Source organism: Aspergillus udagawae, assembly GCF_001078395.1.
Source record: "Aspergillus udagawae IFM 46973 DNA, scaffold_7, whole genome shotgun sequence".
Classification (NCBI taxonomy): domain Eukaryota; kingdom Fungi; phylum Ascomycota; class Eurotiomycetes; order Eurotiales; family Aspergillaceae; genus Aspergillus; species Aspergillus udagawae.
Window position 1 is genome coordinate 1,523,301 of NW_025091270.1, and position 18,689 is coordinate 1,541,989.

At 48.9% G+C, this 18,689-nt stretch overlaps 5 protein-coding genes across 5 annotated transcripts; 1 reads left to right on the forward strand and 4 right to left on the reverse strand.

The window, feature by feature from the left end:
- Nucleotides 1-277: 277 nt before the first annotated feature.
- Aud_009196 (putative bZIP transcription factor) lies at nucleotides 278-2,291 on the reverse strand (the record flags this gene model as incomplete). Its single annotated transcript, XM_043294056.1, has 2 exons — nucleotides 278-1,400; nucleotides 1,486-2,291. 2 exons carry the CDS (start codon nucleotides 2,289-2,291, stop codon nucleotides 278-280), a joined length of 1,929 nt encoding a protein of 642 aa, XP_043149991.1.
- A 6,526-nt stretch (nucleotides 2,292-8,817) lies between these two features.
- Aud_009197 (CCCH zinc finger protein) lies at nucleotides 8,818-10,468 on the reverse strand (the record flags this gene model as incomplete). The annotated part of the gene is made up of 5 exons (XM_043294057.1): nucleotides 8,818-9,386; nucleotides 9,521-9,576; nucleotides 9,628-9,739; nucleotides 9,794-10,369; nucleotides 10,423-10,468. The coding sequence occupies 5 exons, from the start codon at nucleotides 10,466-10,468 to the stop codon at nucleotides 8,818-8,820; spliced, it is 1,359 nt and encodes a 452-aa protein (XP_043149992.1).
- A 439-nt stretch (nucleotides 10,469-10,907) lies between these two features.
- On the reverse strand, nucleotides 10,908-12,219 carry Aud_009198 (transcription factor IIF subunit TFG2; the record flags this gene model as incomplete). The annotated part of the gene is made up of 4 exons (XM_043294058.1): nucleotides 10,908-11,303; nucleotides 11,362-11,558; nucleotides 11,612-11,879; nucleotides 11,956-12,219. The coding sequence occupies 4 exons, from the start codon at nucleotides 12,217-12,219 to the stop codon at nucleotides 10,908-10,910; spliced, it is 1,125 nt and encodes a 374-aa protein (XP_043149993.1).
- Nucleotides 12,220-13,578: 1,359 nt separating this feature from the next.
- Nucleotides 13,579-14,887, forward strand: Aud_009199 (COP9 signalosome complex subunit 4; the record flags this gene model as incomplete). Its single annotated transcript, XM_043294059.1, has 2 exons — nucleotides 13,579-14,808; nucleotides 14,858-14,887. The coding sequence occupies 2 exons, from the start codon at nucleotides 13,579-13,581 to the stop codon at nucleotides 14,885-14,887; spliced, it is 1,260 nt and encodes a 419-aa protein (XP_043149994.1).
- A 642-nt stretch (nucleotides 14,888-15,529) lies between these two features.
- On the reverse strand, nucleotides 15,530-16,690 carry Aud_009200 (uncharacterized protein; the record flags this gene model as incomplete). Its single annotated transcript, XM_043294060.1, has 3 exons — nucleotides 15,530-16,318; nucleotides 16,381-16,451; nucleotides 16,504-16,690. 3 exons carry the CDS (start codon nucleotides 16,688-16,690, stop codon nucleotides 15,530-15,532), a joined length of 1,047 nt encoding a protein of 348 aa, XP_043149995.1.
- Nucleotides 16,691-18,689: the final 1,999 nt, after the last annotated feature.

Here is an 18,689-nt window from a genome sequence, read left to right on the forward strand (position 1 = left end):
GGTGCTGTCTATGCATGCATACAGCTAAGTCTGGCTAAATCTGGCCAAAAGAGAGTCGCGTAGCTCGACAGCGTAAGGCGCTAGAAAATGTTTCGCTGGAAAAAGGAAAATCGTTGATGAAGGCGAGAAGAGAAGCGTTAGAACGAAAAATTTGTGCAAATTGCTTCGATGAGGGGCAGGCAAGCTGGGTAAGGTGACTTTGGCTGAAAAATGCCGCTGGAAAACGAGACGACATGACTAAAGTACGCTGTGACGAACAATCTGTCGGTTATACTATTCAGGTCTGACCGAAGCCGGACTGCTCCTCTTTGATGGGGGAAGCGCCATATTCCTGAACCATGCGTTGAAAGTCGCGAATCACCTTCTGGGGAACGCGATCCCACATCAACGATCTGGTGTATACGTCGGATGTAGCCTTGTTCGGCAGTTTATTTAGAGCGGCATTGTTCCGCATCGCGGCCAAAGCCTGCTGCAGATTAGAGGGCTGAGACTTGTAGTCGACATGAGTCTCGTCGAATGTGGTCAAGGCATTGTATTGTTCAGCATTGAGCGAGAAGACCTGCTCTCGCTCCTGTTCCTTGGTCGGCATCGCGAGGGTGCTGTGAAGCTCGTCGAGATTGGAGTGAGCAGTACCGGTAGCCATTTGAGCCATCTCCGCTCCGCTGATGGTCGTTGGCATTGGAACAGCAGAGGAGGAGGCCACCGCTTGTTGAGTGTTCACATGTGCGAGCTCTGGCGGAGAGGCGGCGAGAACAGCCTTCAGGACGTTGGCAGACTCAGCGCGGTACTCCTCCGACAACTGCGGAATAGAACGTGAGGAGAGCGATGGGCCGTTTGAAGCAAGGAACGCGCCAAAGAGCAGACACATGTAGAAGGCATTCCAGCTGAAAGGGTAGTCACTGGCTGTGGTACTCTTTTCGGTGACCCTATCGTTCGTAGACATCACCATTGCTGATGATTGCATCGTGGAAGTGGCAGGAGTCGCCTCCGCCTCGAGAGGAAGACCGTTGGACATGGTAAAGTCTTCCCAAGGCGCATTGTCCATGGTCAAATTCTCAAAGTCAGAGAAGTCGGTGTTGAGATTAGTGGTAGCTGATGATCTCATCTGTCTCTCGAGCTTCTCCACTGTCTCTTTGAGAATATTGTTCTTCTTTCGAAGCTCAGCCGTCTCCAGAGTGTGCACGCGAAGCATCTCATCCTTATCCATGTGCAGGCCTTCGATGTACTGGTTGATCTGCTGCTGGGCTGCCATCCACTCGCTCTTTTCACGGAGGAGCTCAGCCTCACGCAGCTTCATATTTTGCAACGCTTCTTCAAGTTCACTGATAACCTGAGTGAAATGTTTCTTTTCCTCCTCAAGTTTTTCGGTGTGGAGCTTTTTCCGTTGACGCGAATCCAATCTAGAATTCCGCGCGGTGTTAGCAGAACCAAACAAAACGAAACAAGGATAGGAATATGTCCAACGAGACATTTGAGGGCACTTACGCCGCTTGACGGTTTCGGAGCAGACGCTTCTGCTGCTTCAGTTCCTTGATCTCTTCCTCGTTCGTCGATTGATTGATCAGCTGGTCGATATTGCTCAATGTTCGCTCAGCAGGGATCTCGAAGCGGGCGTTCTTCTTCCGAATACCATCCCGCCGAACACTCAACGGCGAGCTGTTGCGATAGGTCGGGCTCTTTGTGGGGCGCGAGATCGCATCGGGCATATCCGTCGATGCAGGCATCCAGCCCTGACTGGACTGTGGGGACATAGCTATAGCGCCTGGAGGCGCAAAGCCCATACCTGGTCGATACGACATGGACGCAATATTGATGGCGCTCACTGGTCCCACGGCGCCGCCGGAGAAGGGGGCAGAGGAATTGTTCTCCAGATCTGGGTGGAAGTTCTCGTACATGGCAGTTGGGGTACATGAGCCGGAATCCCTGGACAAGGACCAGGATGCCTGATGACCATAGGCTGAGGCAGGGTGAGCACCATCGACCCGCATGAAAGGATTGGGGTTGGGATCATAAAGACCATGGCCGACTTGAGAATTGTGGCGCGACTGGCCGCTGGAGACTGGTTGCGAAAAGTCCGACCAGACAGATTCCCGATGCGAATACGCATCTGGCGCATGATCACATGAAGGACGTCGGTGGTCGGGAATGGTAGACAGTTCGGGGGAAGTAGAGTCCAGGATCTTGTCATCTAATACACTCATCTCGTCCTCTTCCGGATATGAGGGTTTCGTCCCCATAGTTGATGTGGACTGGTGGTAAAAGTCGAAAGGTGGTTGAGAATATCTCGCCATGTCTGCAGATAACTGTGCGTATACTCAAATTCTGCAGAGAAAGTATATGCAAAAGGTCGTCAGAGGAGTGATAGCAATTCGTAGATTGAGGGCAATCAAGAGGCGGTGTGTAAACTTGATGTATGGAAAATAAAACAAGTCGAGGTGCGGGGCTTTGGTGATAGATGAGAGGACGAAGGCAAGAGACAAAGGGTCGACAATAGGATCAAGTGTAACCGATGACGACAGTGAGACGAAGGTAAAGTCGTTGGAGGTAAGGAGGGTAGTCGAAGAGAAGTCGTGATGACCTGAAAAGGGTATATATGTGTATAGGAAAGGAAGTAAAGGATAATCGTTTGGAGATATGGAAGGAGAAGGAGAAGACAAAGACGAAGAAGATGAATGATGAGGATAAGAGGTCTCTTGTGATCACAAGAAGAACCTCTTTCGAGATGAGACTTTGAGGCTAATTGATGTTGTATGATGGGACAAAGGCAAGTGACGAGGGAGGGGAGAAGTCCATATATCCTTCCCTGGTCGTTGAGCTGATACGATGAGTAACCCTGTGATGGCCGATGGTGATGGTAGATTGGGATCAGATTATCATAGATAAATCCAAATAAAGACTAGAATAGTATAGTATAGTATCATAAAAAAAAAGAAAAATATATCAGACATAAGCAAAGTCAAGTTAAAACAATCTATAATAATATTAGTTATGGGGGCATCAACAATTACTGAATAGATCCCACACCTGCCTAACTACGGAGTTCAATACTACTTGCACCACATCCAAACACTCCTACGGAACGCTTCCTCTTCGTGATCCTAATCCCATAGGAACCAAGCACCAGAGAAATCCGGCGGTCAGCGGGAAAAGTCTAAGACAAGCAAAACGAATTCTGACCGTTCCCGAGTTTAACGAGCTTCGGCTATTGGATGCTTCGTGCGCATTTGGGCAGACGTGCAGATGGCAGGGGGAAAATCCGGCATCGCTATGGGATGAATAATCAGATCCTTGCGACTATCCCAGCTTGAGAAAGAGGCCTCCCAGTTTGTTCTAGTGTCTGAGAACGTGCTTTTGCTTTTCTTTGCTCACTACTGTTTATCAGATATCATACAAGGTGGGTAATCATACTCACTCTTCTCCTATTGTAATCATAAACTGATGGGGGCCTAAACTTATAGTTCGCAAGGTTGTCCAGTCAAAGGACTATCTGCACTTCAAATTAACACTACCTGGATGAGTAGTACCTTACTATTAGAACCATCGTTGAGAAGAAATTGAAGGTATCAATAGTGATGATCACCCCACCAAATGACCAAGCAGTACATGTCTGTCTGAGCACATAATGTACCTCTGAATTAAACATACAGCCTACGTACTTTACGGAAGTAGAAGAAGAAGGCGTGATGAATTTTGTTATATGTTATGAATGTTGTCTAGATCCCAGAAGCCATAAACTACTGACATGTACGGTACCCAGGTCCCATGTACATGTACCTACTGACTGAGTGTATCTCATCTGAACTGCGTATCTGAGTGGGGTCAATGCTTTTTAGTTCTTGCTTATCGATAGCCTATCAACATTACATTATCGTGTATAGCGAAAACAGCCGATGATCTCCATCCCCACTTTCATTTCCGTCTCTCAAACAATTCAGGGACTGTCTGCTATGGTGACCTTTTCATAGATTCCATCAAACAACCCAAATGTTCGTTCTTTTGACAGAAATTGGAGAAAACTCATAGGTACGTCGCGAGTCGCCAAACAGAGTCAGAGAATATTGCCGTCTTGGGCCCATCGGCCCTGAATCTTGGATGATGCCCAAAGACAGCTGATTGTCTGTGCGCTCATAATTTACTAACCAACGATTGTTTGAATCGCCCACCGCTACCATGATCGGCTGCTCTGGAAGCATCAAGTATGTGGATACCTGGTAATACCTATCGTACTCTGGGATGATTGATCACAATCAATCCAGTCCAGTAATTATACAGTACCGTACCGCTCTAGACTCGGATCTATGCCAAGATAGGAAAGGAATCCTGGGACAAGGCACTGATCAGATGAACAGAATGTCATACAAGGCAGTATCATGATTTCCTCATTTCAGAGCGGCAGGGCCAATCGTTCGACAAGCAGTGTGACGTCCTCCCGGACCTTGAGGAAGTGAATATTATTGAAACTAAGGTGGCCCTGTTTGCAGCTCCCTCGGTTCCTGTTCCCCAAGGATTTGGGTAGAATGTCAACACTGTGTCAAAAGTACCCTTTGAGCTGTTCCTCGTTGACCCTCCTTCAGCTGTCTGGTCCGTTGAGCTCATTGCTCGCTTCAACAACTTCATTTCGGGAATCAATTCGGGTGTGAGTTATTATTGGAATAGAGGCATTTACAGTCTTACACTCACGAAGGCCATACTTGATGCCATAGTGCGTAGTTACACAGACGGTGACCTTCCCAATTCTGGAACAGTATGTAGGGCCGGCCCGCAGGTAGGTTCCATTGATCCCAATTTCATTCCACGGTCCACTCAAATGCTCTTTTGATCCTTTCTGGTTAGTCCGCAATGATGGTCCTTGTCTGTCTGTGTGTCACTGCAACCTGCCCATGCTTTTTCCACTGGAAGATGGCCACCCGCGGAAGCAGAGCGGCAGCAGGAAAGCACAGACAGATCGGATTCGATCCTCTCTCTATTGGCAGCACAGACTTTGCCATTATTATTATACCCACCTATGATCATGCTCAATCCTAGCACTGCTTTTGTGCATCTTGCGTAAGCAAGCTCATAATAACTAACTATGTGATTCTGTATGATTACTTTTCTTACCTCGTATCTTGTTAGTCTGGCTGGCCGCCGAAGGCCTACATGAACGGCCCTCCAGAGTTTCTTTCCTCGTAGCAGCTGACTCCTTTCCTGAGTCTGTCCACATCCACATTAGCATGGATGAGCATTAGTTAAAAATGGCCCTGACTGACCGATTGAACATACTTTGTCCGGCTGAAATCTAACTTGAATAAGGCACCATTGCTTTGCTGCGTGGAATTCGGGAAATTCACGTCACAATGCCTTTAGGAGGGGCTTCCCTAAACTACCACAAGTTCCGTCAATCTGGTTCTCATGCAGAAATAAGGCGAGCTTTGGGTCGAAGGGTAGTTCCCCGTCCGTTCTCTCGAACCACTTGGCTAACCTGACTGTAGACGAGGGGCCGAAAAGCTAATCATCAGCTTGTTTCATTCATTCTAACAATCTCGCAAAACTCTCTCATAGGGACAGTTTCTATCTACTCCGTTATGGGTCGCAAATATGCCCTTACTGTATGTCCTGCAGATCCCGCCTGCAACTGGTGATCGGACCCGGACCTGCAATACATTCGTTGCCAGTATATGGCTCGTGACACTATCTAGTCGTTTTCATGGCTCTTTACTGGCACTTGGGCTTCTCAAGAACACAAGTCCTGTGCATACATCCATAAGCCCTCGACTGGCATTGTGATAGAATGTCTAATCGGGTCTGGTATACCACAATCATGCTGACCTAGGAAGAGTTTGGCCAAATCGCCATGAAATCAAGTCTCTCTAAATTCTCACCTCTCAGGGACCATTTGAGAGGAACATGAACCCACCTACATCCACTTCAGCACTGGCACCCAGGAATTGTCCACGGGTAGCGGTGTCGAGGCCCACTTTCTGCCAGCAACCCTATTCCATCAGCCCGACTTTCAGCCTATTGGCGTATAGCATGACAGCATGCGTCTCCATATCAATGGGATGGAAAAGAATCAGGGACTCCACAGCCCAAAAGAGCAAGTGTGACTCACTCCTTTCGAAGCACCGTCTTCTCCTCCATTTCCGAATACGGAAGCATAACAGCTAGCTGCTGTTTCAGGTATGATACATGATGCTTGAAGCTATGGGGAAGACCAGGTGACGCGATTGTGAACATCGTGGAGTAGATAGATGCGCAAGTCCACTATTCTTGGTCAATGCGACGCTTTTCCTGTCGCTGGCATGGAATCGACAAAATGACGCCTTGACAGAGAGCTACTAGAGGCCCTGAATACACGCTGTCCATGAAGATTGGCCCCAAAATAAGGCTGAAGTACCTTCCACGTGCTACAATTGAGAGAGAAAGGCTATAATGAAGACAACAGACACATGAAGGTTGAAACAGCGAGTCTCAGGCTCTCTGATACAATCGAGCAATCAGATCCAAATCCTAGCCTGAAAGGTTTACTTCATCAACTGCTCAGGGAGCCTGAGAAACGCGGGTGGAGTCAAATCCGACGGATCTTCCCACCCATTGAAGTTCAACACATGAAACCCTACAGCACCTGACAATTCAAGATCTCAATCTCTTTCTCAAAAAGCCCTCGTCTTCCTTCCCATACAGGAAATTGAGATAACGCCGGATATGACCTTCTTGCGGCTTGTCGGCGATGACGAGCGCGTATGTCGCCCTTCTGGCGGTGTACATGCAGGATCGATCCAATTATAGAGCAGGAAGAAGATTTGGTGGAGATCCCCAATTTGCTATGAAGCACACACAAGGTGAATTGATTTCACAGGATCATGCAGTTATCTCTTTAAGGCTAGTAGTATGAAGTAGTATCATACATAGTAAGTCTGAATATACTACTGCCAACGTAGTCCTGTTTCGTCTTTGACCGTTCAGTCATATTATGAATGTCAGGGCATCTTAGCCAAGACACATCTCGTTAGATTACTCCTGTCAATTAACCACAGTTTCATTTCGCCCTTGCACTTTTCTACCTTGGCGAAGTGAGGCGAGAGAATGACAAATCTCATGGACCTTCCGGTCTATGTTCGTACTCAACGAAGTGCGTTTTCAACACTGCTCGCCATGGAAAATGAAATCCATATACACCTAAGCTGGACATTCAATGAGATGCATCTCGAGCTCATCATCTGACTCCAAGTTCGAAGACTACTGAGGTTCTTTCGGACCCTCATCACCGTATCGAGCCAGGTTTATGTCCCAGCTTGAGCCGAAGATATCATACTAATTGTGGTATCTTGAGTCCCCATTGGCCTGAAATTGGCCTAGGGGATGCTGGCTATTGCATTCTTCAAGAGCAGCTTCCGGAACGATACTCACAATTTTCCTTAGCTGCGGTGCGACGGCGCGATTCCATCACCTAAGCATATGGACATCGCTTCCCTGGGGAGTAGCTCTCAAGACTCCAGGTGCCAACAATACCATCCATCCATGCAATGCTGGATTCTTATGTTATCACCTGCGCCTTGGTAGTGCCATATTCTTCACCTGTAAAATCAAACGTGATGCACGTTCCCAATCTCAGGGCCGGTAGCTCCTCCATTCTATTTCTCACTGCTCTGCGCATCACCACAATCAGAATCAGAATCAGAATCGACTCTCGGTCATTTTACCATATACAAAGGGAACCACATCAGTCCAGCTACCAATCTCCGTCTTTGGCGGTCAACGCAGCTATGCGACGAGTCAAACTCCTCTTTCTCTCACAGTACAGAGTACCCGCCGAAAGATCGGTGTAGCAGAGAGACCCCCTATTAACCACCATCACAACCTGTAGACTACTCCATATGTACAGCACATAATACAAACGAGATTCAGTAACACTGCATACTCAGGTACAGAAAGGTCTCAGGGCAACTCCTAGTCCCGGAATGGCAAGGCATGGCCTGGTATAGCATATGGAACCCTGTGCAGCGTGGTCGGCCTGTGCGTGTAATATTAAAACGACAATATGACGTTGATTGTCAAGAAATTGCCTGTACTCACAACTCCGTATCTTCAGTGGGTCTCCTTGAGAGTCTGTCAGTTTTCAGCGTCAGAGACGGAATTGGCTGCTTGTTCAGGCACAAATGTAGGCAGATCCATCGCGGATCTGTGATGGCTGTGGGGGCTATAGAGTGGTTGGGTTTCTCATTTATTCCATACCTGCAGCTCTGTTTCCATGATATGGTTTTACCCACTTATGTGAGTTGGGTACCTGACTCTGTTACTGTCGCTATCAGTCTTATGACTCACACCTTTGCGAATATCTGGGGGACGAAGAGGGATAGTAGTAGTTTCCCCAAGAGTCTGGGGAGGGCAAGGCGATCCCTTCAGATGATCGCACAAAGGGCCTAGCATTCGAATTTGCTTTGATGGTTCTTATGGAACTCCTTTAAGAGAAGATGTCGGAAGCACTACATGTAGCCAAGAACGAGCAACCATTCCATTGTTGGCTATCTACTGTAACCATGTATCAAACCACAAGTATCCTCCCACTCGAACTAACAAGTAATCGCAAAGGCAAGGCCGCCGGTCAACGTCGTCCTGAATTGTGAAAACCAATGAAGCTATACTAAGGGGTATCGTCTTCCGCCCGTTGAACAAGACCCTTCATGAGCCATAATGAGAAGCACAAATGTCCAAACCAATTACGTTGATCGATAAGGTGGGATCACTCCCCCCCACCGTGAGTCGCTCAGTGCGAATCAACGAGTCCTCATTTACGAATTTTGCGCATATGTGCAAGAGAGTGTTAGCATGTACAGTTTAGAAGCGGATGAAGTCATTTTGCTGGAAGAGCTCCTGCTCGCCATTGTCAGCTCCTTCAACGTATTCAGGCTCATCCTCGAGGTCGTCAGAGTCAACGTCATCCGAGTCGATGGCGTCATACTCTTCTTCCTCGCTTGACTCGTCAGACTCTTCCTCGTCCACGGCATCTGCTTTAGTCGCGGCATTCTTTCGAATTTGGCCAGCCCGGTCGACATGGGGCAGACGACAGCGTTTCTTGTTGCAGACGCCGGTGGCGGCATAATCTGGGCATTCGTGGACATGTCGTTCCTCACATTCAGCGCCCTTGTCACAGTATCCTAGGTTTGCAAAATCTCTGCACACGGGTGCGCCAGGTGTCACTCGCACATGGGAGTATCGACAATCCGGATTCGAGCACCGATTTCTCAGAAAATGCACACAAACAGGGGACCTGTGGGGCGATGGTTCATGGGATAAGTCGCAATTTTGACCAGCGGCGCAGTTACCAGTCTGCAAAAATTCCTTGCAAATGGCGACTTTGTTCGGATCGTGAATGAAGGGACATGATGGTCCTTTGTAACAGGCACCTAAATGTAGAGAGATCGGATCAGCCCTGACAGCTCAAATAGTAATGAATAGGCCGCGAACAAGTGAGAGAAGGTAAGATTGCGGAAGATCAATAGAAAAAGGGGCGGAAGCCTGGTTGGGGAAGTGCTGGTACCCGTCGAAGTAAATCGTTTGCAGAGCTCGTTTCTCTTCTTGACTGCCGTCGGTTTTCTGTGATCACTGTGAGTTCTGAACGCTCTTGAAAGATATCGCAAACATCACCTTCTCGAGGTCACCGCTCCGAGTCGATGAAGGTTTCCGTTCTTGCTCCTGACGAAAGTCACACCAGCAACCGTTACTTTCTTTGGTGTGATGTTGGCAGTATTCGGGTCGTCTACTACAGGTAAGCCAGTCCTTCTGACCGCGACAGCACAGAAGGGGTTCCCACCAGATACGCGAACCAGTTTACTGCCGCCTTTTGCAATTCTGAAAGGGATATCATTCAGATAGACCTGGTATTCACCCTGGGGTTGGGTGGTGGCAGAAACCTGAGGGGCCACAGAAGTAGCATGACGAGGTCCACCAAAGCCCTGCGCGTAACGGAGAACTTTGGCCTGCTCAATCTGGGCCTTTTTCTCGGCTTTGGCCTTGCGCGTCTGCTCCATCGCCTTCGCTCTGGCCTGTGCTTCCTTATCGTAAATAGCCGAGTTGATCAACTGCATATGACGGTCGCGTTTCGCAACCCAGCCGTTCGGCGTCACCGATCGCGGTTCGCCAACATTCTCTTTTGTTGGTCCGGGCGTCGAACCGGCTGAGTTCCCTGAGTTCGCGTTATTGAGGACGAGAGTACGGTGGCGATGGGGAGCTGCAGCGCGTCCGCGTCCATATGGTCGTCCGCGATACGGCGCCCACCCGGCGCGCGCGCGGGTGTGCCGTGACACGTACGGACCAGCATGAAGGTCGCTATCAGGATGTGCCTGTGCCTGTGCTTGAGGTGTCTGGTTTTTATGCCTGTTGATCTGGCCTAGAATGAATCAGCTGGTAGGGAAATGAGCTGATAGTAGTGAGGAAGCTCACCAGCTAACTGGCTGATCTTAGCCATCAACTCTTGGTCTTCTGTCATGTTGGTCTAGCTGTATCAGAAAGGCCAAAATCAGTTGTGCACATATGCTCAAGACTCTATCTTTCTACTAGTCGATGGGAAGTTGCAGGAGCAGTTAAGTGTTCTTGTGTCATTCTGGGGAAGGTAAGTCCATGATCTGGTCAGCTTGTGGCGGTATTACGGTCACGTGAGAGCTTTGGTCCTCGCTACTATTGAGGGGTGGCAGTTCGTGGCTCTTTCACTTCTCCTTGAGATATTGCTTAGGATAATGTTAATTTGTGCAGATTAGCTTTATGTCACACGATGAGATTGATGTATTTTATTCACACTTGCACCACCCAGTCTGATGGTGGATCTTAGCTATGTGATACCAGAGTAGATGACTCCAAACGTCCTTTACATGTCCCCAGAAACCCCAAAAGAACGCCATGACCTTGCTTATGCTACAGAACCTCACTTCTTAGACAACATCCTCAAATTTCATCTCGTCGTTATCAGTAACCATGCCAGATGCATTGGCCTCTTCTTCAGAACCGTCGTCAAAGTTGTAGTCGGTTCCCGGAGGAAGCTCCTCCTTCGCATTCCCGTAGGACAGTGCGTTTGCATAGTTGCTTTCCACGGCCTCAGGTTTGAGTTCCCAGGTCATGGCAAAATCGCCGGACTTGACCAGATGCGCAACCATCTCCAGGGTCTGCTTGAGATATGCCTCTGGCTGTCGGAGTCTCGCCCTGAGCGTCTTAAAAGGCCAGTATTTGTATTCGCGGAAGCACTGGTAAATAAGATCCAGTAGTTCGTTCTGCGGCATACGTGTGGTCTTGTTCTCTTGGGCCTTGGCCTTGAGCGGCCTCGTAGCTTGCTGCGTTCCGCATTAGTATAACCGTCGGGGAAGTCAATTGAATCCAATCAAAACATACCACAAAGGCGCCCTTCTCTCCAGGCAACACATTTCTCGCCTGAAGTAGTTTGCCTGGAACCTTGTCAATGAAAACGGTTTCGCGCTTGGGCTTGAGTGCTTCGAGAGCTCTCTTTTCCGACAATCGTCGGAATTCCTCGTTCTCGACTGGGAGGCAATTAAACTCTTCGCTGACGCCTCCTACGAGGGCGGTTTGTTCTGCTGTAGTGTCAGTAGAGTGTTTCTCACCTCCAAGAATAATATAGACGTACTAGGCACCGTTCGCCGCACATATGGCTCCCATTTTTTCCTGCGCTCCTTCCTCCTCGCATCGCGCTTCATGGCTTCATATAATGCCGACCGCGCTTCTCCGAAAACCACCATGCGATTTTCATGACCAGGTACGTCTTTTTCCGTGAACAGATACGTGTTTTGTGTCGCATGTGATGTTACGTTTCCCGTGTTGATGGTCTGTCGCTGCAGTATGTAGTCTTTGGGAATATCGCGATTGTCTTCTCGTTCATTGAGACGAATACTGACCTACAGAGAACACTTGTTACGACCGAGCCAGAAACGAGAAGGACACTGAAATGAGGTTCAAATCTCCTGAGCTTACCCGTTTAATATCATTCGGCGGTCCCTCTATTCTCATCGTTCCAATCTGTATCTCTTCATCATCGTCGAGACTCGCCCAATGTTCCCAGAGCGATCGCGGAATGCGCGAAAGCCACACATTCTGCCCAGCGTTTGAAAAATCTAGGTCCCCATCATCATCATAAATATCCTCGTCGATATCAGCAAGAACAGTATCTTTATTATCGGGGTCGGACTTGATGTAAGGCGTCGGTGCGTCTGGGTCCGGCTTGACCTGGGCAAACATTATGCCGAATCGTCCTCGAGCAAAGGTGTGACTCTCAAAATCCTCCAACAAGCAATATCAAATCATGCGACCGTGTGTATCGTGAGAAATGTGTTAACGTATCAAGGCCTGTATAGGGGTTCAAAGTCTCAAGTGACGTGATGTTGAAGCTTGTCGCTATGCAGCCGCTGAGAGCAGAGGAAGCTGCCAAAGAGCGGGTCCGCGAAGGCGGTGGCGCTATTGTGACCAGCGACCACAAGGACACAAAAACAAACCCCTCGATTAACATTGCAGCAATTAACCACCCATTAGCTAGCTTCATTTGAATGTCCTTTGCAGTAGCATGGATTGCATATACTACGGTATTTGATTATCATGGCTAGCTGACGCAAGTCCGCTCAGCACGATGGATGAGCTCCCAGGGATTGAGCAGGGTTATTATGCATCAAGGTCAAACGAGCCGCAATAATGCACTGCGCCTGTCTACTCCCTCTGATGCATTATTCAGGTGCCGCAGTCCTTTCCCATTCTGGCTCTGCGTCTCTTGATGAGACAATCATCTTGAATGGAACTTAGGCTCCCACGATCCGTCGCATCAGCCTCTGAGACCGAGTTGATATCCTGTCACAACGAGAGATGATTCCAGCTGTGAGAACACTTTTGCTTAGTGAGACACAAGTCGATTCTAAAGGATCTTCATGGTTTTCTTGCTTGTGTGCTTCGGCTTCTGGTGTATACAGTGGACGGTGATTGCCTTGGGCTCTGAGCGTGCCATCTCGCTGATCATTGAGTCAACGAAAACTTCATGTCGCGGCGAGTCACAGCGCGAAGACATTGGCTTAGTGGATACTAGTGTGCTGGAGCCTGGTTACAATTCGGCTGAATGGTTCAGTCCGGCTTGAGTCCAGCATTTTGCGAGACTTTGGAGAGAACATCCTTAACAGTATTTTGTAGAATGCCGGAAGAGGGACATGGATACAGACACGGGCTTTGACAAAGCTAAAGCTGAGGTAGACACTGAAAAGGTTCGCCTCCATGGAACATAGGACAGTAAATTGCAAAGTAGAATTTGGTCTGACAAATTACCTCAGGTCGAGTCATAGTATGCTATGAATTTCTAATCTTCCACGTTTACTAACTATTCTGATTCCCTTGTTCTCTCTCCACATGTTGTATTGTTGTATGTCTCCAGCACAACCAGCCTTATCGATAAGCAGAGCTCCATCAACTGCTCTGTAGTTCCACCCTGTGCCAAGCGTCACCTTCAATCCATCAAGCGCTCTTTCTTTCTCACATCTGCTCGCTAATTGTACTGCTATTTAACCAGCTAATTGACTAGATTAAGCTTGCACTTCGATCTATCAGCGAACGCACTCCCTTATGGCATCTCAGAGGATCGCCTCCGCACTCGCGGAGATTGAGTCGTCCACCAACCCACAGACCAAGCTTCAGCAGTACAACAACCTTCTCTCCGAGATCACATCCACATTATCCGAGCATGAGCTTGGCCAAGACCTGATTTACTATCTTGACTCGGTACTCAGCGAAGAAATCAGCATCGTAGCGGCCCGACCGCTCCTCGATTCCTTCATCGCCGTCCTCCAGAAACTCACCCCAGAAACGCAGATTAAAGTCGGCCAGCATGCAGTAACACTGCTCCAATCTCGCTCCTCATCCGTCGAGGAGCAGGACTCCCAGATCCGCGAGATTCTCGCGGACGCATACGAGTCCCAGGAGGATTACGCGGCAGCCGCACGGGCACTACAGGGCATCCACATCGACAGCTCGCAGAGACTCGTCTCGGACGCTGCCAAGGTGCGGCTATGGATCCGGATTGTACGACTATACCTGGAGGAGGACGATACGACCAGCGCAGAGGGGTTCCTGAACAAAATCAAGAACTTGCCTAGCAAGATCGAGGACCACGAGCTGAAGCTCCATTTCAAGCTATCTCAGGCCCGGATCCTCGATGCGCGACGGCGGTTCCTGGAAGCGAGCCAGGAATATTTCAACGTCAGTTTGGCTGGTGGTGTGGACGAGAGCGATCGGCTACAGGCGCTTGCTGCTGCGATTCGGTGTGCGGTCCTTGCCCCGGCAGGACCGCAACGCTCTCGCATCCTCGCTACGCTGTACAAGGACGACCGTGCGACTTCCGTTGAGGAGTTCGGGATTCTCGAAAAGATGTTCCTGGATAGGCTCCTGGATCCAGCTGAGATTGCTGCCTTTTCTGAACGATTAGCTCCACACCAATTGGCTCGGACGGCGGACGGCACCACAGTGCTTGACAAGGCTGTTGTCGAACATAACCTCGTCGCCGCCAGTAAGCTTTACGAGAACATCACGACGGACGCACTGGGTGCGATACTGGGTCTCAAGGAGAGCGGGGACATGACGGCGGGCGAAAAGGCGGAGGCCTACGCGGCGCGAATGGTCGAGCAGGGTCGACTGAACGGTAGCATTGACCAAATCGCCGGTGTGATCTACTTTGACTCGAGAGAGGGCGGGTCGGCAACTGCAACGGGACGACATATCCGACAGTGGGATGCCGGGGTGCAGGGTCTTGCAGAGGATGTGGAACGGGTTGCAGCTAGTATTACAGACGCATTTCCGGTATGTGATCATTCAGTCTGGTAGACAACCGGTGGCTAATGGTGTTTAGGAGTTTGCTGTGGGACAGATGGTGCGATAGAACGCTGGAACGGGGAGTGTCTTGACGAACAATGAATCCGAGCAGCATTATTTACACTTCTATTGAAAGATATTCAGAGAATCCCATCCAATAAGCTAAATATATTATGTCTTAGACCTTCTAGGCTTGCTACGCACCAGAATAAGGTAAACGAAGGTCATCCGTCCGCTCAAATCGAAGGACTAGCGGGTATCAAGATACATGACAATGAAGGACAGTCGTGAGAAGTGGACAATAACCAATGTTGATGAAATAATCAGTGACAGATAGATGGGTATATACTGCTTCTAGGTTACTGTCAACCAAAGGAGTGTACCCATTTGAGTAAGGATCATTCTGGCGGGATGTGAACCACCAGCGTCGGGCAATATTTGGTTCCGATCGCGTCAGGGCCAACAAAGCCTCACAAATCGAGCGCCCGGACCGGGAGCTGTGAGGTAGGGGGAGGATTTTCTATTCCTCGCTATCTGGAGAGGTGGACTGCGTAGTTCTGGGTGTCACAGTCCGGCGAAACACCGGAGAGGACTCTCCTAGTTTGTCGACGTTGGACAGGACGGGAGAACTTGGTCTGCGAATGTTCTTCGTAAGGAGCTAAGTACTCTCCTTTACTGCTTATATGTCGGCGTGAAGAATCACAAGTTATCAAGTTTGTGATCTGAGAGACGCAGCGTCCTGACTGATCTTGATATCTGTTCGAACTGCAATGTCCTTAGGGCTGAGGTAATCGTCCGGCGAGACCTCGGTATCGCTAGTGGCTCGGGAAATGAGACCCTCCTCCATCTTGAAGTAGGCAGACGCAGGGGACTTCGGGCTGGACAGAGTGGCGAGGTGCGAGCCAGTGTAGTCGGTTTTGATGTAGTAAGGAGCCGTAGTCTTGCGACTACCGGACAGCTTGAGTTTCGGAAAGAGCCCGCGGATGATAGGGAGGCAAGAGCAGATAAGCCCGATGGACGGCTCGACGTGCGTCCAAAGTGTGGCCTGGTAGACGGTAAAGGTCGTATCGGATGTTTTGATCCAGAAGAGCACAACGATCCTGTAGATACTAGCGAAGCAGACAAAGGCACCTAAGGCAAATACGCCATTCAAGGCGAGCTTGTCCTGCCATGCCCTTTGTAGGCCCCAGATCATGGGAATGGGCAAGGCCAATATGACGAAATCCATGATGACGTTGAAGGCCTGGTTGACGATGAAGAACTCGTTCCCGTCGAAACAATGACCGTCGATGCTTTTGTCCCAGTACGCTCTGAGAGGACGGCACTGTAGGGCACAAGCAAGGAAAATACCTGCTCCCCAGCTGGCGATGAGGATATTGAGACCGAATGTCACTAGCTGGAAACTTTTTGTGTTGAATAGCCGACGATAGAAGCAGACGATGGAGATCTTGATGGCAGGACATAGTATGAAGTAGGTGAACTGATTCGACAAGAAGATCTAACCGGCAAGACTCAGCAAGACAGCTTGAAAGAGGTGACAAGGTAAATTGTGTCACTGACCTTGCCAAAGTTCATCATCGTTTCCATGTCCAAATCCGCTTGATGCTGCCCATTTCCTCCAATGACAACCCCTGTCGCATGTGGTCAGCACTGGTGTGAAGCCCTAGACGAGATGGGACTTACAGAGAATTAATTCAATCTCCATGGCAATCAACATAACAATAGACAAGAAGCATAAGTAATCATCTACTCCAAATTTGACTCTTCGTTTGATCCTCGCAGAGACACGGAGGATGACCGCGAGTACCGAAAGGCCGACTAGCACCGACACAATGGCAATCATACTCTGTCCTCTAGAAGTGATCGCCATTTTTGAGTCGAGTATGGTGACCGGTAAAGAGTGATAATTTCAGTAGAAGCCAAGATCGATCTGTGGTTTGTGATTTCAAGGAATGGACGACCGTAGTCAGGGCAGATAGTGAAGTCGCGTTATGTAGACATACAAGACTATCAAGCAAGGCACACTATAAAAAGGAACGACAAAAAAGAGGGAGTTCAATGACACGATATAACTCCAGGACAGGCAGCAGCCGTATATCACTGTGTGCAGGCTGGAGGAAGATGGAGATCTTGGGAGGAAAAGGAACAAAAGTAACCGGGGAGAAGACAGTGCACCATGTTTTATGTACTCTATCTCATATTGGGTAGTGGCAGTAGTACTAAGTGAATGGAGCAGAGGTGTGCAGATGGATCGTCAGGAACCAACAAGATACTGCAGCATCATCTCTTTCCTGATCTGGGTGGCTGTTAGCGATTTGCAAGGACGATCCACTTGCCATGGACGAGCACACACAGCAAATGTGGTCCAATATCCTGTAGGAAATCAAGTAAATGCACTGTATAAGGCAATGAAATCACTAGATCAGAGCAGATTTCAACCCTCCACGGTGCACGCACGGTTGTGACTGGGCTCGACAGAAACTCAGCAGTGGGGATGAGCAAGGCATGGCCTGTGACAGAGTCACATTTCTCGGGAATTGGTGGATTATTGATTTGGAAGGCAACTTGAACCGTCGCTTTCATCGAGACTAAGAACTCAGGAACCACGCACCCTCGTGGCAGTGGAAAATATTGGCTCCACTGCTGCATGGGGAAGGAAGATCATCAAGCGAGTAGAAAATCCATCCAGAATTCAGAACACCCGTCCCGCAGTCTGATACAACCCTATGACTTCGTAGATACGCTTCTTCTTTTCGAACAACGCAATTCTCATGGGAAATGATGGACCCTGTTGTCGAGCTGAGGAAATCAAATGCCGAGCCATGTTCATGGCGCCGGGATCTAAAAGATTGGCATGCATGTCAAACTCTACCTCTTCCCACAAAATTGCCATTGGCCGACATCAGAATGGTGCTGGACGGCTGGAAATTGCACAGTCATCTAGGGATGCTTGTGCTAGGTCAGTCTGACCATTGATTCCGACATCACACTCTGATGTGTGATTTTACCACATGGGATGATAAGGTGCTGCTGCTTTGGGAGGAAGGCCGTCGTCTTTCCTAAAAAGGTTGCATTTGCTCCTGTCCGGGAGATAAAACTCAGATCGGCTTGGCCCTGATGCAAATTGATACCATCCATGAAGCTGATGATCTGCAATCTGTGAGGGGAGAAAAAAAAAAAGAGAATCAATAGTCTCTAATGATGTTATCCACTGATCCGTTCAAGAACTTTGCAAATACCAAGGTCGTAGTCAGGTCCATCTGATCCCATGTCGCCTGTCGAGAAGACAATCATCTCTTCATCTGGAAAAAGCGCTTTCGACCGCAGACATCGATTATTCGATTGTCCTCTCTGCCCCACCATCACGAAATGATGCGATATTTATGAATGCCTCAAGTGCTTGGCTCCACTAAGCGGGACGTCTATTGAGCCTTGGCGCTGTTCACGGTTCTCATTCGCTTGGTGCTATGCTTGAGTGAACCAGGACAGCTCCTTCCCTGGCAGTCGGCGAACGACGTACGCCATCACCCCATTCGGTGTGGGTAACGGGGTCGAACTACCCGAGTTTAGCAGCCCGTCATTTGCTCAGAGCCATGGATTGACCGGCAAGATCGACGCCCACAATACTCTAGAAGGTTAATTGAGAGTTAATCGAATTGAAGAAGGAAGAGAAAGAGAAGCCCGGGTGGTGGCTGATGCTTGGTTGATGGATTTACTTCGAGTCTCTAAAACATATTCCTCAAGATTCAATAGTGTGGAATCTAATCTATCGGCCATTAGAAGAATGTCTTGCCGTCTGTGAGATACCGAGACTGTTCCTGATCAGCGCTGGCCTCAACTGCCACCGCTTTTCTGGCCACTTTTAAAAC